The sequence below is a fragment of the Manduca sexta genome, chromosome 12 (genome assembly GCF_014839805.1).
Source record: "Manduca sexta isolate Smith_Timp_Sample1 chromosome 12, JHU_Msex_v1.0, whole genome shotgun sequence".
Taxonomy (NCBI): domain Eukaryota; kingdom Metazoa; phylum Arthropoda; class Insecta; order Lepidoptera; family Sphingidae; genus Manduca; species Manduca sexta.
Genome location: NC_051126.1, coordinates 10,667,745 through 10,688,674, shown reverse-complemented (window position 1 = coordinate 10,688,674; position 20,930 = coordinate 10,667,745). Strand labels below are relative to the sequence as shown.

The window sequence follows — 20,930 nt, the reverse complement described above, 5'->3', positions numbered from 1 at the left end:
CGACATATTTTACTCATTCAGAAAATAGGAAAAATATTTATTACAACTTCAATTAACTTGGTACGTATGTGAGCCCGTCTGGGTAGTTACTTCCACTTTTTTTACTGCCTAGGAGCATTATTCGCTAATAGTTACTTTCATTATAGAGTTTCATTGCGTTAGTAACTCTGCGTGCCAGTTTTGAGTTATTTTAAAGTTTTTTTCGCTCCCTGCGACTCCTAAGACGGTAATCGCTTCCTAACATTAGAAAGAAATTAAATATGCATAGGCTTTCGAATTTGACAGTTATATGACAGGACAACCATCTACAGCCCTTAGTCATTGCATAATTCGTGGTATGGATGTACAGCGAAATATTGACAGGCCTAGTAATTTAAAGAGATTTAACATTATATCTAAGAGTAAGCGCATAAGGACGATTTAAACAGCGGTATGTGGATAGCCGCCTCCAATTTTATATGCAAACTGCAGTAGGAGGCAGCTATTTGACAGCGCGTCATTTTAATCGTCCGTGCGCGCCCACTTCTATATTTTTAGTACGAATACCGTTATTTGCTTGCAACGACTTGAGTCATTTCTAACACCACTTGTAATTAGAAGTGACACATTTGACAGATGCACGTAATCTTTTATTTTCCACTGCTATTTATGGTCACACTGGGTGGTCTGAATTATCTTTCATTTTCTGTCAGAAGTTTCGACGTGGAAATCACAACACTATCCGGTATTATTATGTAAATAAGGTTGAGTTTTTCGTATAGGAAAGTAAGTTTTTTCCGGTATTGGATTTGTGTCCGATATGGCACGGTCGCCCCCTGTCAAGTCAACGTAGGGAAAAAATGTTTGCGAAATTCGGGTAAACGCATTCTTATATCAGTGGGTGTTTATATGGCGTGTATTTTCGTTGTATATCAGATTTCGACTGTATCCCCGAAAGGTTTTTGGGGAATCGGAATCTTCTTTACTTCATATCTGACTTAATATTATACGTGCGAATGTTTTTGAGTATTTTTAGATATCTTTAGTGTGATATATATGTGCCATAACTGGCAACACCGTTTTAGCGTTGTCAATAATACATCTTTTTACGCTCTATCTCCATTTAACGTTGAGTCACTGCATAATCGAGTTTTTTTTCGGTATCTCCCAGTAGTGGCAGTAACCCTGGCCAGAACCAGTAGAAATAAATACTTATCAGTAAGAAGTAAATGCAGTAAGCGCTGAACGGATTCGAATGAAATTTGGCACTCGAATGGATCATGTCATAGTCTAAGATATAGGCTACTGTTTATTCTTGTTATTTGTTACCATGGGACATATTTGATTATTTTTTTTGATAGATAGGGCTGGCGTCGTATATATGGCGCCATGTACCATTATATTGATTTAGCGACTGTTGTAGTGGGACAGGCTTTTCACGTAGGCGAAACCGCGGTTGCAGTCTAGTCGCATGATATAATCGTGTGCAGCGGATTTTCCGTTTCATTATGTAGCATTAAGCGAGTATTTTGCTAGCAGTGATTATATTAATAACCGTCTGAAGTTTAATATGAAATGAAACAGACGAAATTAAATTATGAAGGAATAATATAACACACTTTTAGTTTTGTTAATTGTGAATGTACCTAGAATCTTTGTGTAAAGTAATAGGGCTCTACAACGCTGAATTTTAATGACATAGTCGTTCATAAAAGCGGTTTGGAATCGCGCTGTAGGTATAATGATAACTCTGTAATCATTTAAGTATATGGTGTATTATTTTTGTTTATAATAATATGACGTGCGTAAGACATTATATTAATGATTAGTTGAGTATCAGAATTTTAATTATATTATCATATTTTAGTTTAAATAACATGCTAAGTATAGCTCCTTTTCACAAACCTGCTCTTACTATCTCTGACTCTTATTATTTTGACAGTGGGTACGAAGCGCGTAACGCTAAGAACTTATGAAGCGGTATTTACTCGCGTCCGCCACAGGTGCGGTATCGCGTACAACCGCGTCCGCCGCGGGCGTAAAACGCGTTGTAAAATGTGCATTTATTTTTGATATTTATATTTGCATTCTATAGGAATTGCGGGCTCGCAACCGGTGGTAAATACCGCTTCGTGGGTTCTTAGCGAAAACAGCCGGTTCTTTACCGCGGCGGGCGCGGCCAAAAACTCCGCATTGCCATAAAGAATACTATTCCACATAAATTTCACAAAGATAACGTAACACCCCAGAGTTACGAGTTTATATTAACATAGAGAATAAGACCTCAAAGTCCACGTAATAGCAATCGTCGTGGAAAATAGCAAACCCGACCAGTCTTGAGTCGAGTCCACATCATTCCTATTTCCTACACAACAATAAATATATACCTAATAAACTTCGTACATTCCAACCAACTCCGAGCTTTCTATTTAGAATTAACTATAAGGAAAATCTAAAACTAACTTGCGTGCAAAATTATTCAATGTTATACGAATGAAACGTTTGCTGGTAGAAACTAGTAACAGTATAAATTAGTGTTTTGAATTAGTACGGTGAATTTACACGGCAAATTTCATGCAATTCATGATAAGTTAGCGTCCGCTTTTTATTGGCACTGGGAACACGTTGCATACGATGGTACATGTATTAAGGTACTTGGTGGTGCGCGAAGTAATACCAGCTCTGTTTTATGTAGATACTGTCCGAGTGCCGGGACCGCTTCCCTACTGCTTAGTGTTAGTCTGATTACAATGGTGTCATATTATGTAATTTTCACAGGAGTTACCAAAACCCGTAATTAACGGAAAGAGAATGATAAATGACGCTTTGACGTCGATTAAGGGATACATATACCTTGTGTTTACAATATTTAACACTAACAGGCATCGGGTCGCCGGAGGCCTGTTGGGAAGGGCGGGCCGAAATATGCCTACTGCCGCACTGAGCGGATGTATTTACCAGTCGGTGCGTGGTAGGCCGAAAAGGGCCTACGTAATGTTTTGAAGGGGGAATCGTTCTGCACTAGTGAGAGAGACATAGTTTTCTTCGTCCGCACCAGCTGAAGTACCGCGGCAGGCCGATATAGGCCTGTTCCGCAGTGAACATGTTAATAGGGTAAAGGGCATGAAGGATTGTTACAAAAAATATTGTCGAATTGAGAGCCTTCTCCTTTTTGAAAGTCGATAAATAAACAATTATTTTTTTTATGGATTTGGATACAGAAACAGGACGATCATTTTTTTATACACTAAAACAGAAACACTATTACACTTTACTTTTATTACACTTATATAAATTTAATAAATAAATCTATAGATAGACTTATATTTACTCCAACCGCAATCCATTCTAAGCATCACATTAAGCATAAATCCAATCCTGGGTAACTCATGTTTGTCGAATCTAATAACGTGTACAAAGCATCGCGCGAAGTGGGAATAGAGCCGCATGCCCTAGGGTTTCCAGCAATACTATGTACAGTCGGCCACATAAGTCGCTAAACAAATTCAAAGCTTCAAATTGCCTAAACAGTTTTGTCTTCAACATTATTTTTTCTTCATGAAAATAAAATTAAAGCCATTAACTTTACTTCACACAACATACAGTGAACATAAAATAGATGAACCTAATATGTATTTACAACTTCAAAGCGTCTGCAATTTTTAAAGAATCTACAAATGCTTTTTTTCCTGCACTGAAATAAACCAAACAACATTTATTTTATTTTTGTCAATATTTTTTTTTTGTCTACCTACCTAAAGTGCATAAATTGTAACTATGAATTTCTTCATCTACATTTGGTGCTTAGTTTACACAAACACCGTATTACTGTGGTTGCACATTTCTAAATTCATTCTGACACCGATGCCGCATTGTTCAAATAAGAATTTCACTTTAATACGAAATAAGACGGTGAAGTAGCCTTTTGTATCTGCACATTTCTTGGTCTCATTGTGCACACAAAAATCACTGTTTCCTTAGTAAGCCGCCGTTAATTTCTCTCCAGGGTGAATAAAGAACAAGACATGTTTTTTTTTGTAAAACTCCTTAGAATAAATGAGGCCAATCGTGGCCGCAGCTCCGTTTTATATTCGACGAGACGTTTTAATGTAAGGCACGATGAATGAGCTCTTACATCGAGGGATGTCGGATTTAATTTAAATGATTTGTTTCATTTAGAATTCCGTATACAATGCTGATAAGATGAAGGGTTAGAAGCTTTGTTCTTGATTCTATATAACAATGTATAGTGTATACACGTACATGTATATACATATATTGTAGAATTTATAAGGTGTTAAATTGTCTTTGCAATTTTTTTTTATCGGAATTCTGTAGAAATTATAAATAATTATTAACTTTCCTTTAACTATATTGAATATCCTGCACGATGTATATTTTTAATGTCTTAAAAGATAAGTAACAATCGTTTAGGAGGCTTTAAAAGATACAATACTTTTAGAAATATGCGGGAAAGCTCCTTCAAAGATATAGTTCGGACTACTTTATAAAATTATACACATTAAAGGATAATCAATGAAGGTTTTTTTTTTTTTTTATTCTTACAGCTAAACAACAAGCAAGCCGCTCAACTTTAACACGACTGCCCCAAGACAAAAGCAACGCCGTGCATAACGGTGAATTGTAAATCGCTGCATGGCATTGTACTGTTGTCATCCTGAGACATAAAGTCTCATGATGCCGAGTAACTATTGTTAATCTAGCCCTTTGATGCTATTTTCAAATATCAAGATTTTTTTTTTGGTTATAGTATAATAAGTCGATTTGGAAATCTTTAGAGGAAGCCCATATTCAGCAGTAGACATCCTGCGGCTGATGATGATAGTATATTTTTGATTTGCCTGGATAGCGAGCAACGTACACAAAAAGCCGTACTAAATACGATCAGCTTGTGTATATCTGGTTCCAACACGCCGGCATAATTATGTCGACTGTCGACTGTTACTCCACTTACCATCAGGTGCAATCGGGTCACATTGTCATTCAAGTATAAAAAAATAACCCCAAGTCTACCACTTTAAAATTGCACCATCCCTAGCGAATTTACGGTAGGTGTCTCAGGTGCCTTCGAGATTGATTAGAGGCACAATAACCTAATCGAGTATGTCGATCTACGTCCTCTACCAGAACATGTCTCGAGAGGCTGTGCCTGATTGTAGCTAGTGAGAGATGATATCATACGCATATTTCGCCAGACCTCGCTTCGTTTTGCGTACAAAAATCATACAAAGAATTATCAATATTGATTGTAATCAACGAAGCGAGGTCTGGCGAAATATGCGTATGATATCATCTCTGCCTATCCCTGAAAAGAGAAAAAAAACGTGTTACTATGTAGAGCACATAATCACAAAGCAAAAAATCGAGATCTGGCGAGATCGAGAATGATATCATTTCCGCCTACCCTTCAAAAGAGAAAAAAACGTGATACTATGTAGATCAAGGAGAAACAAAGCGAGCTCTGGCGAAATATGCGTATGATAATCTCTCTGTCTCCCTTGAAAAGAGAAAAAACGTGTTACTATGTAAAGCACATTATCACATAGAATTAAACCGAGGTCTGGCGAGATGTGCGTGTGATATCATCTCTGCCTACCCTTGAGAAGGGAAAAAAGCGTGATAATATATAGACTAGATAATCACGATTTATATTTCAATAGTTTTTAATAACAATCCATTAGATTATAATGATGCAAACTTGCTAACCACTGTCTTCGGTTATATCAGTACAGTAATTTAGAAAACATAACAAAGAAAGTTTTGAATAGGTACTTGGCACCCAGTAACCGTGTAGCTTAAGATATAAACCGTGTATAATAGTGGTAAAGTTTTCATATACAAGATCCTAAGTTTTTACTGGACACATTTTTATGATGTTCAAAGTTCGTACAGATTTTAGTGTTCTTATGTGCCGGTATAAAGTGTGAAGTTTTGATATTTAAATGTTAATAGATTTTTTATAAGTAATAGTGGCTGTATAAACTAATAATATATTCGTATAAGACTAGGGTGGTCAGAGATTGCAAACGAAACCTTATTTCTAAGTCCATAGGGCGGTATTATATAATATTATCGTGACTATATTTAGGACGAGGTAGCCACAGTAAAATTTAACCCAGAATTCAGGACATGATGGATCATTATAATTATACTTAATCTTATTTATTACTTAATTAACTAATATAATGCAGACGAAAGTGTGTGAAAATGTTTGCATATTTGTATGTTTATTAAAAGTTAACACAAAAAAACGGAACGGATTTGGATGAATTTTAGTACATGGGTATACATCGTCTTGGATTAACACAAAGGCTACGCAATTACCGCAATTTACTGCCATCGGAAATAATGGATGTTTTTATTCTGGTTTTTTAAATAGATGGCACTGGCGTCGCTCAGTGTTTTATGACGTTTTTAAAGGGTAAGACGTTATACGTGTAGCTAGCTGTATAAACCTTCGGGTGTTCGTATTCGACAAGTTGACACCAAACAAATGTGCTACGTAACACGTAGACGGCATAGTACAATTTATGTACTAACAATTTTCCTGTAGTCTTTCTGTGGCAACCTAGGACCCGAGTTTTATATAGCTTACGTACCGTCACAGGACAGTGAGGCCAAGCCACGAAAACGTGCTAAGCGGCACTACCAATTCTCTCGTATATCTGTCTCGCTCACTCGTCGCTGCTGATACAAAACTGCTGTAGGCGGGCGGCCTCTTCGTGGCTTGGACCTCAATGTGTGGTATATGGCTTTGAGCTGAAAGGTTGTTGACTCCTGGCCAATAATTAACAGTATGAATTCATACTATTGCAATTTAAATTAATTTCTACTTACGAAGCATCTCCGAAATTAGGCGTCCTTAATACTCATTGAACTACATATCATACTAACTAATAGATTGAAACGAACTTTAGTAACAATAGTAGGAATAACGAGTATGTTGTGACGTACTGTAATACAAATTATTAGGACAAATGGATTAATGGACACATTTCCACGCATCTCTATGTGTGAAATAGGTTTTTTTAGAACCAAATTTGTAATAGAGTAAGAACAAAACACAGGCACTGTTTTTCACGATAACCTATATCATGAATATCGAGTTACATATTGAAAGGTTTGTGAAAAATGTTAGACTATATTTTGCGTAAACTCACTTCACTTTTGCATAATAAACATAATTTATTTATACATTTTACAGTTTTTAAAATTGAATAAGTGAGCAGTGACCGGAACGTCAGTTTCTGAACAATCCTTTTTTATTTTAAAAGTTTTTTTTTCCTATTAAGCTCAGAACCCTTGCAGCCAAATACAAAACAGGTTAAGAAACTTGAAGGTTTTAATGGTTAGAACAATAAAAATGTTATATTTTTGTACTTTAAAACAAAAAAAAAAAAATTATATTACGACTAATTTGGTATCGTAGTTATTTTTAATATTTAGTACATACAAGTTCCTCTCAGTAGTAGAGGAAGCCCGTGCCCAACAGTAGGACAGTAAATATTATAGGGCTGATATTATAGTACATAGATAGGGTCACGCTTTTTCTTTCAGAGGTAAGCACATGTATAACACTCATATTTCGCCAGCTATATTAGGTTTTATGTTTATAAATTGACTAATTGCCATTTCCCAGGCCATTTCAGTGCGGATTTGAGTAGTAAAACCCAATATTACTTTGCCCGACCCGGGGTTCGAACCCAAGACCTCAGCGCGATAGTCGTACCGCGCACGCCATACAACTAAGCCACCGAGGTAGGCGCGTCGTGTAATGTTTAGTATGGTTTTTAACATTAGGTCAAGTTTCAATAAGCCACTATGTGTAAGAAATACTGTTGGGTCACCTTTCAGTAAGTAAGAATTATACTTTTATGTAAGAAGTACTATTTTGTATTTTGTGCTATTCATTATTCAGTCATCTAGAATATCAAGGAATCATTGTGCCATGCAGGTTACAGGCTTAGGTTACATTCTTAGGGCTTTCTAGTCTGCCAAAATCGCAAAACACATTGACGTATATTCTATAGACACGAACGTGCATATAAACTATTTGTTCAAAATCGGAACTAAAATGGCAACAAAACGTCACTGTTGTAACCTATTTATTCACTTGAACAACAAATAATTTTGCTTATTTGACTAATATTTGTTATTCAAACCCAGGTTTACACTTAGACTCAAGTTTTATATCATGAGCGCCACTATGTACACAACCACAATCTGTCAATATTGACCATACTTAAGTCAGTTTGAATAGATTGCAGTTCAATTCAGTTGAACACAGTGAATGTTCGGAACGCCAAATCTAGTACGTAGTACATATATGTATATCTATAGCAAAACATCGTTCTGACGACTGCGTTGTCGATGCAACGCTCGCCTACAGGTGATATATAGTTCCATGTAGTATATAGTACTACATGGAACTTGTTGAGACCAGACGGAATTTCCGTGTTTACCGGCGTTTTTGCCATGCCTATTGTAATCAAATCTAACAGCTCATGTGATAGTACCCTTTCTTTTAATTTTATCCGTGGTGCTTTATAACTAGCTTATCTAGTTGTAAACGTCCCTATCCTTGAGGTTAAAACTCCTCCTTAGATCATGATTTTGTCACCCGCATTGCTCTGGAGGGAAGTGGACAATTGATATTTCCAACTCCTCCCTATCTTTCTATTTGATTAATTTCATTGCGGGATAGTGACATATTAGTTGTCCCTGAGACTCGCCGAGCTTCACTGCTCGGTGTCATAAAAAGCATGCCACTGCTGATCCTGGCTTACAGGAATTGTTGTGGTGGGTGTGAGGGCGGGAAAGTCTTGTAGGTGATATGTCGACAGTTGCTTCAACTAAAGCAATCGCCTACTTCGTTGATCGAAGTTTAAGATAACATTGAAATTACTCATACGCCACTTAATATAAGGTGAATGACCGGTGTCTCTTCCCTCTTATATAAAAATGTAAATAGCCTTTTATAAATATTTTTCATGTAATAAAAACTCGAGATGTTTAATACCCGCCGTTCCATATTTATCAAGTTGTAAAAGATATTTCCTTTTCATTGAAGTCAAATCACTTTTACAGACGCTTTGTGATTCGACCAATGCTCTCTCTAATTCCTTTTTCAAAACATAGCCAGTAAATACTTAATTATGTTATATAAAACCTTATATAGCTTGTTCACTATTTGAAAATCAAAAAGGTTTTTAATAGAAAATATTTGTTAATATAAACCTGTTTGCGCAAAATGGAAACTTATGTTCTTAAATTGCTTTTATATAAATATATAAACATTTAATATACTTATAATTATTGTACATTGATTTTTATCTATTCATCTTTAATTAAAAGTAGAAGAGAGTACTAATTAACTACGATATATTTCTTTGAAGTGTAAACGCATTGATACTTTTTATAATAATTATAAATTATACGCTGTCCCACTGTTGGGCACGGGCCTGCTCTACTATCGAGAGGGATTAGGCCTTAGTCCATCATGCTGGCCTAGTGCGGATTGTTAGACTTCACACACCTTCAAAATTCCTATAGAGAACTTCTCAGGTATGCAGATTTCCTCACGATGTTTTCCTTCACCGTTAAAGCAAGCAATAATTCACAAGGAATACACACATCATTTAAAAAAAGTTAGAGGTGTGTGCGCTTAAGTTTTGAACTTGCGGACATTCGCCTCGGCAGTCCATTTTACAACAAACTAGGCTATAACCTCTAACGTGAGAAATAAATTTTGTTTGGTTTTGCAGAAATATAAAATTTTCTATGTCGTTGTTTTACATCAAATATTCGAAGCAACCATTTGACCTCAGAGAGCATGTCAATAATTCTGGTGGCAGCATACGTTAACCTATAACACATATTGTATGAATTGAAAATTCTGACACTAGATTAACCCTAGTTCAATACACGCCTCGATAAATACGAATTCTGCGTAGAAAATAATAATTTTGTTTTTAATATTTACGCTAAATATATAGGTTACCGACAGTAGCTATCTGAACCACATAGAAAGTAAAGATTTATACTTAATAGTATGTTGAAACAGAACTTAGATAAATAGATATTGCTCATTTGAATTTTTGACTGCCTCGGTGGCGTAGTTGTACCGCATGTGCGGTACGGCAGCGTTCTGAGGTCCTGGGTTCGAATCCCGGGTCGGACAAATAATATTTGGGTCTTTTTGCTCAGTATCAGCCCGAAGACTTGAATCTGTGCCCGACATGGCGGTAGGCTCGCTCTCTATCGCATCATGGGACGGAAGACTCTAGGCGAAAAGTGGGTGCCCTGGTTGCGCCTTTGTATACCGCTTCGGGGACAAATACGTGATGTTTTTGTTTTTTATTTTACGGCAAAGCTACTCCACCACCTGATAACTAACAGCTGGTTTCAATTACTTAAAACGTTTAACTAGAGATTGCTGTCTCACTCGACAGTAAAAGACTAGCGAGTGCACACGCCGAAATGTTTTAATTTTGCACTGAGTGCTAGTAAGATTATGTTTAAAGAAATATCATTGAGTACTTTTTATGAATTTAACTAAGTATCATTCTTTTCAATATTATTACACAATTTTATATAAAGCAATTTAAACAACGTACTGCGGATTATCATACCAATGATTTATAACTGTATGTCCATCTTTGGCTAAAACCAAACGCACCAATAACAGTAATCATATTTGACCCTCTGATATGTGGCTAAACTTCACGGATAAGGTATTCTTATTTATCTTAATTTATAGAAAGACGGATAACCACCAAAAGTAAGCATATCAACTGTTTTTAATCTGTCAGTAAGATATTGAGATCGCCTTTTAGTATAATATCAAATTCTGTACACATAATATTAATGATTGTTTTCGAAAATGTTCGTACAAAGCCCAAAAATTGCCAACAAAGCTTTATCATTTAACATAATGCTTCTTAAAGTATCTAATAATATCAATCATTATGTCTCATAGTACTTAAGCTGTAGGTAATTTGTCGGGCGCTTATCTCGTGCTCCCGGGCCACGAAACCCGACTTCTAACAATGGTGTGGGTTGAGGAAAAATGTAGGTTTCACCCTCTGAATATATTCGTTGTTATCGTCTATTGTTTTCGAGATTTTGTATGAGTTGCTTACAAAACAGAAAAGCAAACAAGTAGTGCGGAAGAAGGGATGTCTTGGAGATTTTCCGTGTTTGGGAAACGTTTAAGTGCTTTGTGGAGTTGAAATGTTTCTATTTTATGTGTTGTATGTTCTTTTATTTATTCGAGAAATTTTGCAGTTGAATAGTTAATGGAATCTTTTAGGCAGTTCACTTTTGATTCTCAACTTATGCGCAAACAGTTTCTGATGGCATCACTTGTTATTAATATCCGATTAAGGGCGTTCTTATTTCACAAAATAATCAGTATTACTTAATCCTAAGATACGAATTACAAGCCATCGATGTTAATAACTAATACACTTGCTTATAGTTTTACTCGTGATCATTCAATATTACTCATCGGCATCACAAATATTTTATAGTTTTCAAAGCAACGAGTGTTTATCGTGAGTTAAAAAGCCATTAAACAAAGATCCCAATAACTCCTCAACAGACGCTTAACTATTACTGACTGGTAAAAACTTGTTTAGATAATTTTATAGTCTATATTGTTAATTACTTTTTAGTAATAAAACCGTTTATAGTAGCACAAGAATTCTTTGTTTAGAACGTTAAACTTAATTTACCTACTAAAGTGGCGAGCACATGAGAGCTTCTAGTGTCTTCGCTTGCAATATATTACAAAACATCAGTGTACACCAAATTGAAATTTATTGCGGTATCCGTAAGAGTGGAAATTCTTCAGCAATCTCTAAATTAGATGCAAAACGCAACAATAAAGTCGGTCGTAGCTGCGGCAGAGGTATTTGTTCCTATTTAGGAAGATTGAGTAATGAAGTGAAATTTATTTCCAGATGCAGTGATTTGGAAGGAATGTTGAGAGGAATGGCATGAATGGAATTATGATGCAGATATAATATATAAGCAATTATAAGACTGTACAATTTATTGAAATCAGATTAATAAACACTGTATTAATAGAATAAATTTTGGCTAACACCAAATGGAATCATTTGTTTCGTAAATATGCATAAACCATTGATACAATATTTCTTTAACAAATATGACGTTGCAATACTATGCTCATCTCCTCATGAGACGGAGGGGGAAAGTCTTGGGTAGTAAAATATAACCTATGCTAATCGGGGACACATAGTTACAATCTAGCTTTGTATTTCATGGAGTTTTTGGAAACGATTTAGTAGGTCCAAAATATTTTGTAACGAAATTACTTATCGAATTTTTTCGGGGTTTTTTGTATTTAATTTTTCTTCCGGCGTTTCGAAGACTACGTCCTTTCAGGGTTACGAAACAGCCTTCGATACATCGAGAGAAAATTTCAATAGAAAAAGCTCCGATTATATACGAAAGAGTTTTATTTCGATGTCTAACATTGCGTTAACATAAGAAATCAGTGCACAATATTTTAAAAATACATTCGAATACACATTTATACTAACACAATACTCTCTTTTCAGATATACAAGATAAAACGGCAATACAAGTGAATCTTTGCTCTTTCGCGTGAACGCCGCCTGCCCAGTGGAACTTTGTCATGTGCGTCCACATGGAAGTGTTAAGCGAACTGTGCGTGTTCTACTGACAGTGTAGCAACATGGGGCGGAGGACTGGCCTGTTAGTCGTGTTGTGGATCGCCACCTTCCCTTTGTACCGGGCTGATAATCTTGGTGAGTAATTATTTTGTCGGTATTAAGTCGACCGGAAATTATAATATACTCAATATATCTAGTTGGCGAAATGTGTTTCATACATGCTTACCCCTGAAAGAGGAAAGATGTAATGCTGTATATATTGCTATATATATGCATATTACTATAGATAAAAAATGCATCCGTAACAGGGGGGTGCTATTCTGTCGACGAAGACATGTCCGTCTTTTTGCAGTTCAGCTCATTCTCATCGAAGGACAGCTTTTATAGCTGTATAGGGAAAAGAATATACGGCTATCAAAGTTATCCTTCAATTAGAACTTCCGTAATTGCAAAACGATGGAGTCGCCATCGTTTAATGCCCCTGATTTTATTAACTATCGTGTATTTGAAGCCATTAAGATATTACAGCAATCTAATATTTCCCTCCAAACAGCCGTATTAAAAGACTATTATAGTTTGTTGATAGTTATTTTTGGATGACGATAAATCTTGTATGCGAAAAACCATCGTGGTAGGTACAATGCCATATTTATATTTGCTAGTAGCAGAGTCGCTTCCAATAGGACGATCTGGAAATCTTTAGGGGAGGCTCATGTTCAGCAGTGGACATTGTGTGTGTGGTGATGATGATGATGATGATGATGAACTGGGTTAAAGCGCTACTCTATTTCATTCTAAAATACACTGGTCGGTTTAATCACTGGGTACTGAGATACTAATGACTCAAGATGACGTGTTGAATGATTCAGTGGCACAGTTATTTAGTTCATGCTGTGATTGTTACTAAATTAGTATTAGTGGCCGTGCAGAGATCGAAATTAGACAGTTGAAATTAATATATTTGTACATAATATAACAAATATTTTTCTCTGCACTGCTGTGGTGGAAACTGTTTTCCGAAATGGCGGTATAGTAAAAAACTTTAAGGAATCTAAATTATTTTTATCGTATTATAATTTCAAATGAATTATTACATTTTATAAGCACCACCTATTTTTAAGAAAACTGAATTTTAAATTATTTCGACTACTTCCTTACTTAAGCGTCCATTTTCGTAATATTCTTGCATCACGATAATCTAAATAACTTCGGTCAAATAAGGAATTGTACAAAAAGTATTCAGAAATACAAATTTTCCTTATCCGTTATTTACCATAATATTACCATCCCGTTGCCATTCAGAGCGATAACCCCTCATCATTATAAGCCGGCTCATTATCTTATGACAAACATATTTAGGCTTCTAATCCAACTTTGTCTCATTTTGATTATTTTTATTCGCGCTTGTTGTAAAATTTGAATGAAAATTTGTAGTTACGGAGGTCTGTCGCCATTTTGGTATGTTTATACAGGTTGATGCTAATCGTAGTATTATTTAATACGACAGGATATTCGGCAACGGTATATCTGTACATGTAGAATAATGTCCTCCTAGCCGAATTTCGACCACAGCGGCCAATCTCAACGGAGATCAGCCAGGTACGCAGGATATATTATAGTGCACAAGTGTGTGCGCAATACACAAGTGCACTCTCTGTTCCTTCACTCTCCTAGTTCGGTGAGATGGCAATCCGACATCACCGGAGAGAGATCAGGCGCAGGACCAACGGCTTTACTTGCTTTCCGAGGCACGGGGGTATCACACCTCCAACTTCCTGATTCCGAGCTGCGACTGCGTAATTTTTAAGATGGAAAAATACAGTCACAATTATTTTGGCCCGACCCGGGATTTGAACCCAGGACCTCAGCGTTGTAGTCGTTCTTGTACCATATACAATTATAACTTTGCCACCGAGGCAGTCGACATGTAGAATAATGTTATTTTGAGCAGATTTTTTTTATGTGAAATGCCTTTAACCGCTGTCCGCCTGATGTTAAGCGATGATGCAGCCTAAGGTAAAGCACGCTTCTCAGAAGAAACCACTTCCCTCGCGACTTCAAAAGCCCCAAATTGTGTCTATGAGTAAATAGACGTGTAAAGAATATTTCTATACAGACACTTCACGCGCTTTGTCTTGAAGGACCAGGCAGTGGTGCATCTAGAGCACTTACTTTTCGTAATATCTGTTTCGTATCGTCCCATGATGTGAAAGGTAATAGAATTACACTTAAAACACACACACACTCAATCCTTTAATCTCCGAAGGGGTAGTCAGAGGCGCTATACTGGTGCTCCACTTTCCGTCGGGCGTATTCCGTCTCATGACATGATGGGGTGAGCCTATAGCCATGGAGAGCACAAAATCCAAACACCGGGCAGATACTGAGTAGAAAAACCTAATATCACTGGCCCAACCTCGAACCGGAGACCTCAGCACTATAGTCGTACCATAATCAACTACGCAACCGACGCAGTCAAACATATTCAAATTGTTATTTTTGAGCCAGTCGGATATAATAACCGATTGTGTTTATTTTTGACCCTAAAACAACACGCGTATTCACACACTGAGTTTGTAATGTAAGCGCTTGTTGGTTTAGGCCCGATTAAGGTTGTATACCGTCCATCAGCCCATATGGAGTTAAGTTGAATTTATATCTACAAAACTAACAGTTTGTTTAATTAATATAAATACAATTTGTGATTTTGACTTTATATGTGGTGCTCATTTCTTGATTTAGCATTAATTAAGGAACGAGTTATGTAAAAATGTACCAATTTTAAATATTTGTGAATTGTTATTTGTTTAGTAGGATTATTCATAAAAAATGTGTGTCTTGGCTCACACATATTTTTTGTGTCAGATATAAATATATCTCGGCATTGCACTATATTTCGCTGTATCTCGGCGTGTTTTGCTGAACAGTAAAGTGTCGCATTTGAATTAATTGCGTGTTCAATATTTTTGGATAATTTGTAGGTTGGTACATTCTGGCACAACTGGATCTAATTATGACAAACCATAATTTAGGATGTCGAACTTAATGATCACTAGAGAAGCTTACTTTGTTCTTTATTTTATTTGAATATAACAAAAATATGAAATATTATGGAATTCGCACGTAATTACTAGTAACAGTACCTCATACATTTTTACTATGCACTAAGAACCACGATAAAATATATGTAATATTCATAACTATTGGCTGTTTTAATTGCATTCTCAGACAAATATTATGAAGCATAATATCGGGTCATATTGTTCGGGGCTGTAAAAGCCGACAGCAGAACGTCAACATGGCTTGCGGTTTCGCGCTTACATTGCGTTAGGTAATGGGAATGTTTTGTTAAACGGGGTCGCTACTTACTTGCATATTTGATATGAATCTAAGTTGAATTGAACTTATGTTTCTGTTGTAGAATGTAACCTTTATTGTGACCAATATTCTTTTTAATGTGTTCTATTTTTTGTAAATATTTGAATGTCGTTGTTTGCCTAGTTACGTATTTTACTCTGAAATAAACACTCGTGTCAATAACACATCTTTTTACTTAATTTTATAAATAAGTCAGAACACATATACCAATTACTTACAACAGTTTCTAATTAATACAATTCTTAGTACTGACTGATAGACTATGCTGCTTTAAAATCATGACATTTTGCTCAAGTTGTTTTTTTATCTACGTAACAAAATGGTGAGTTCTTCCCGATTTACTGTTTGGTAGCTTCTAAGCTAGCCGGCTTTCGCATGAATTTATGCGCAATGGTTATATTATAATAGTGGCGATGAGTCCATATAACACTGTCCATATAACAAAATTTCGTCATATTAAATTTTAAAGGCCGAAATATTCATGATTATTAATTATTTTTACGTTTTTCTTTCAACTGCGAGAACTAATCACTAACTAGACGTGAATTTAAATTCTTTACTTGCCAATACTTGTTTAGTTACCCAGATTAAAGGTGAAAGAAAATGTATGAAAATGGACCTTGAGGTATCGCCTTAACATAAATTATTGTTTCGTAGAAAGTCTCCATTTTGCCATGACCAAGCTGACCAAGCTATTATGGATCAATAAACTTCTAACCAGGAACGGTACTCTCAGGATAACGAATTTTTAACCGATACGATTATATTACTTACTAGCTTCCGCTCGCAGCTTCGCCCGCGTGGATTTCGGACTTCAAAAATGGAGCCGGTCGCGAACGTTCGAGAATGTTCGTTTTACGAAGCTACTCGCTAGGTGATTCGCTAGCCTCTAGGTGCCAAGCAAGCCGCCTGCCTGTGCGTTCGCGACCTTATATATATACAAAAATAATCCTTATAGCATGATTCAGTATTCACGCATGATGGCTTATTATTAGCGTATTTCATGTATAACTTTGGTGTTTCTATACCGATTTCTACGATTCTTTTTTATGGAATATTTAATAATGTTTACTTTTTTAATTAGGGATGACTGAGAGTGTTATAAACGTAAGAGTAGACAAATATAATGAGAAAGCTTCGAACTGCTAAGCTATCGGGAGTTATACGTGTTATTGTGAGTCACCCATAAAAGATAGACATATGCTGTCGTGGGATATTTTTTACATAATTTTAAGGAGAACATTTCCGTCATACATGATTTCTGTGTAGCTTTAACCATTAAGGTTGCACACGCGATGGAAGCTTAAAAAATGGAGTAACTTCTCCCGTTTTCCCAACATTTCCCTTCACTGCTCTATTCCTATTAATTGTAGCGTGATGAAAAGTATACTATAACCAGCACAGGAGTATGACAAATAATTGTACCAAGTTTCGTTAAAATCCGTCGAGTAGTTTTTGTTTCTATAACGGTTATACAGACAGACAGACAGACAGACAAAAATTTTACTAATTGCATTTTTGGCATCAGTATCGATCCCTAATCACCCCCTAATAGTTATTTTGGAAATATATTTCATGTACAGAATTGACCTCTCTACAGATTTATTATAAGTATAGATAGATAAAATGTAGAACAAATTGACAGCGAATGCATAGTTAAATCATAACGTTAAGAGTAAGAAATTTGCGATTGTCCACTTATGTATGTCGAATCAGAAGAGGAAAACAATAGAACGAACGTGAACATAGCCATATAGTCTAAGAGCCCGTGAACCCAAGACCTTCGTTATTTTGTAAAAGCTGAAAGTTTGTCAGCGCATGCTCCCAACACAGGTAACAACGATGGGCCATTATGAAGTTTGGGCTACAGTGGCTTTGGCAGGTACACGGTACTAAAGGTGTGTAAAAGGTGTGTGTGTATCAAAAACGTCTAGCTAACGAAGAAACATTATTTACTTATTATCCAAGTACTATATACTTAGTCTGGCCATAAATACTGTTACACTTAATTATAAAAAAATATTACATTTGAATTTCGAATCTGTCATTTTTATACGATTGTTCATTGTGTTTTCTCATTTTGGCGCCAATACATTGTAAAATATTTTGCGATATTAAAATGGTGTGGGGTGATAAAGAGAACCGAATCGCTGTGATAGCATTACACAAAGTAGGTATGGAGCCAAATGCAATTTTTAAAACTCTCCATACACTTGGTATTAGTAAAATGTTTGTGTACCGGGCTATTAATAGGTACAATGAGACCTCCTCTGTTTGTGACAGAAAAAGATCTGGCCGTCCACGTAGTGTTCGTACGAAAAAGGTGGTCAAAGCAGTAAGGGAAAGAATTCGAAGAAATCCTGTCCGAAAGCAAAAGATTTTATCTCGGGAAATGAAGATAGCACCTAGAACCATGTCGCGTATTTTAAAAGATGACTTAGGACTTGCAGCCTATAAGAGACGCACTGGCCATTTCTTAACTGATAATTTAAAGAAGAATAGGGTGGTAAAATCGAAACAACTACTGAAGCGGTACGCAAAGGGAGGTCACAGAAAAATTTTGTTTACGGATGAGAAAATTTTTACAATTGAGCAACATTTTAACAAACAAAATGACCGTATTTATGCTCAAAGCTCTAAGGAAGCTTCCCAATTAGTCGACAGAGTGCAACGTGGACATTATCCGACTTCAGTGATGGTTTGGTGGGGTGTTAGCTATGAAGGAGTGACTGAGCCATATTTTTGTGAAAAAGGTATCAAAACATCGGCACAAGTGTATCAAGATACCATTCTTGAGAAGGTAGTTAAGCCCCTTAACATCACCATGTTCAATAACCAAGTATGGTCCTTCCAGCAAGACTCGGCGCCGGGTCATAAAGCTCGGTCCACGCAGTCTTGGTTGGAATCGAACGTTTCGGACTTCATCAGAGCTGAAGACTGGCCGTCGTCTAGTCCCGATCTTAATCCGCTGGATTATGATTTGTGGTCAGTTTTAGAGAGTACAGCTTGCTCTAAACGCCATGATAATTTGGAGTCCCTAAAACAATCTATACGATTGGCAGTGAAGAATTTTCCCATGGAAAGAGTGCGTGCTTCTATTGATAACTGGCCTCATCGTTTAAAGGACTGTATTGCAGCCAATGGAGACCACTTCGAATAAGCTTTTTATATTTTTAATTGTTTTATATTTATGTATTAAACTGACACACTGTAAAAGTAATAAATGTTATTTGCAGTTAACAATTTTCTTTTTTCTTTATTACAATATTTATGGCAAGACTAGGTATAAAAATCAGCTTTTATACTATAACGTAAATAAAATTATAATTACATGAACATAAAGGGTGTCTGGCAAGGGATTGCCACTATGTTAAGTGTCTGTCAACGAATAACGTGATTTTTAATAATTTTCTGAAGGTAATAAATACCTCACTTTATTATTGTTTTGTGTTGGGAGCATGCCCTGACAAACTTTCAGCTTTTATAAAATAACGAAAGTCTGGGGTTCACGGGCTCTTGCTCTAATAGAAATTATGTTTGACATCATAATTACTGTGTCGATGGTATTTTATATAACAGGACAAGGAGTTCAGCGGGTAAATGTTGCTATCGTTATTACAATCCATTAAAATTGCTTAATACAATCGTTATTACCGGAACTTCTAGTGAACTGTCACATGTCAAAACTTCATACTATTTCCCGCTATAATAATGTCGTTCCATTACTCAAAACATATTTTGAAGCACGTTCCAAATTTAAACTCAATACATAAAAACTCATTGCACATTATAATTTAAACCACTTTCAATAATCCTATTAAGTATGAGATATAAACATAATTTCCTTCATAGTCTCCTTTAAGTTCCATTACATGTTGGTTTCTAGACCTCGTTCGAGGTTTAACCTCGGATCTGTTACAAACTAATTTACAAAATCTCGTATTATGAAGGCCACAAACGATCGTTCCTAACTCATCTCAAACATGTAGATTACCTCACCAGTCGACTCAATGTCTAGCCGAATCTCATCCTCCCACTAAGTGATAAATGTAAGAGTAACCAAAACGTTTTATGAGAAAAATATCCCACTCGACCTCAAAATTAACCCGACTCGAAAAAGGTAGACTCAGGGCCAAACCTAATCAGAAGAAAAATAGGAGGTCTAAGAAAATGGATTCAAAAACAAGTGTACAAGATAAACGTTGCTTCCACTTAAGTTTTACTTTGTGAAGTCGACCTTTTTACTTTGAATTGGATTAATCTAAATTGAAGATTGTCTTACATACCCACATTTATTTCTTGTAACTGCGAAACGCTATTTATTTGTCTAACAATTTCAATCAGGATATTATTCGTCATGAGCATTTTATATTTACTAATTAATTTTATTGTAATTATTTTTAATACGCATGAGAATTATTATAGGCACCACTGCGTAGAATGTAGAATGGTTTATAACTGAAACCATATAACTGCACATTTAAATCAAGCTTTTCCCTACAACATCATGAAACTGAACGAAAATACAGAAATTCGTACACAACTAAGTTTCTTACAAAATTTTCCTTTCCTATATTTAGAAGCGAAAATTACGAAATCTTTCCTCGACTCTGGAAAGTTAGCATTCACTCTAAACCTCCGAAGTGGCTTCGCCGTTGTTTATAAACACATCAAAAAGTGCCCAAAGAACTCCTCAACACACTTCCGATGGCCGAAACAGTCAAGTATCAAGGGTTCCTTGAAGTGTACGTGACGTGGAGGTTTGATAATCCATCGGGCACCTCTACACACAAGGGATAATGGATCGTATGTATTCGCCTGCCTACGTCTTTGTATTCTACAAATACCGCCTAAATGGAAACGTTTACGCAGGCCAGCCATGTTCTGAAA

General features: G+C 36.0%; 1 protein-coding gene across 1 annotated transcript in view; it reads left to right on the top strand.

The window, feature by feature from the left end:
* LOC115440753 (protein eva-1) overlaps positions 1 to 20,930 on the top strand; it is a 98,332-nt gene that overhangs the window by 7,657 nt on the left and 69,745 nt on the right. Inside the window, exon 2 of the mRNA XM_030165191.2 lies at positions 12,588 to 12,797. Within this exon, the coding sequence (XP_030021051.1) occupies positions 12,725 to 12,797 (73 nt within the window). The 5' untranslated portion in view covers positions 12,588 to 12,724. The remainder of the gene's footprint in view (positions 1 to 12,587; positions 12,798 to 20,930) is intronic.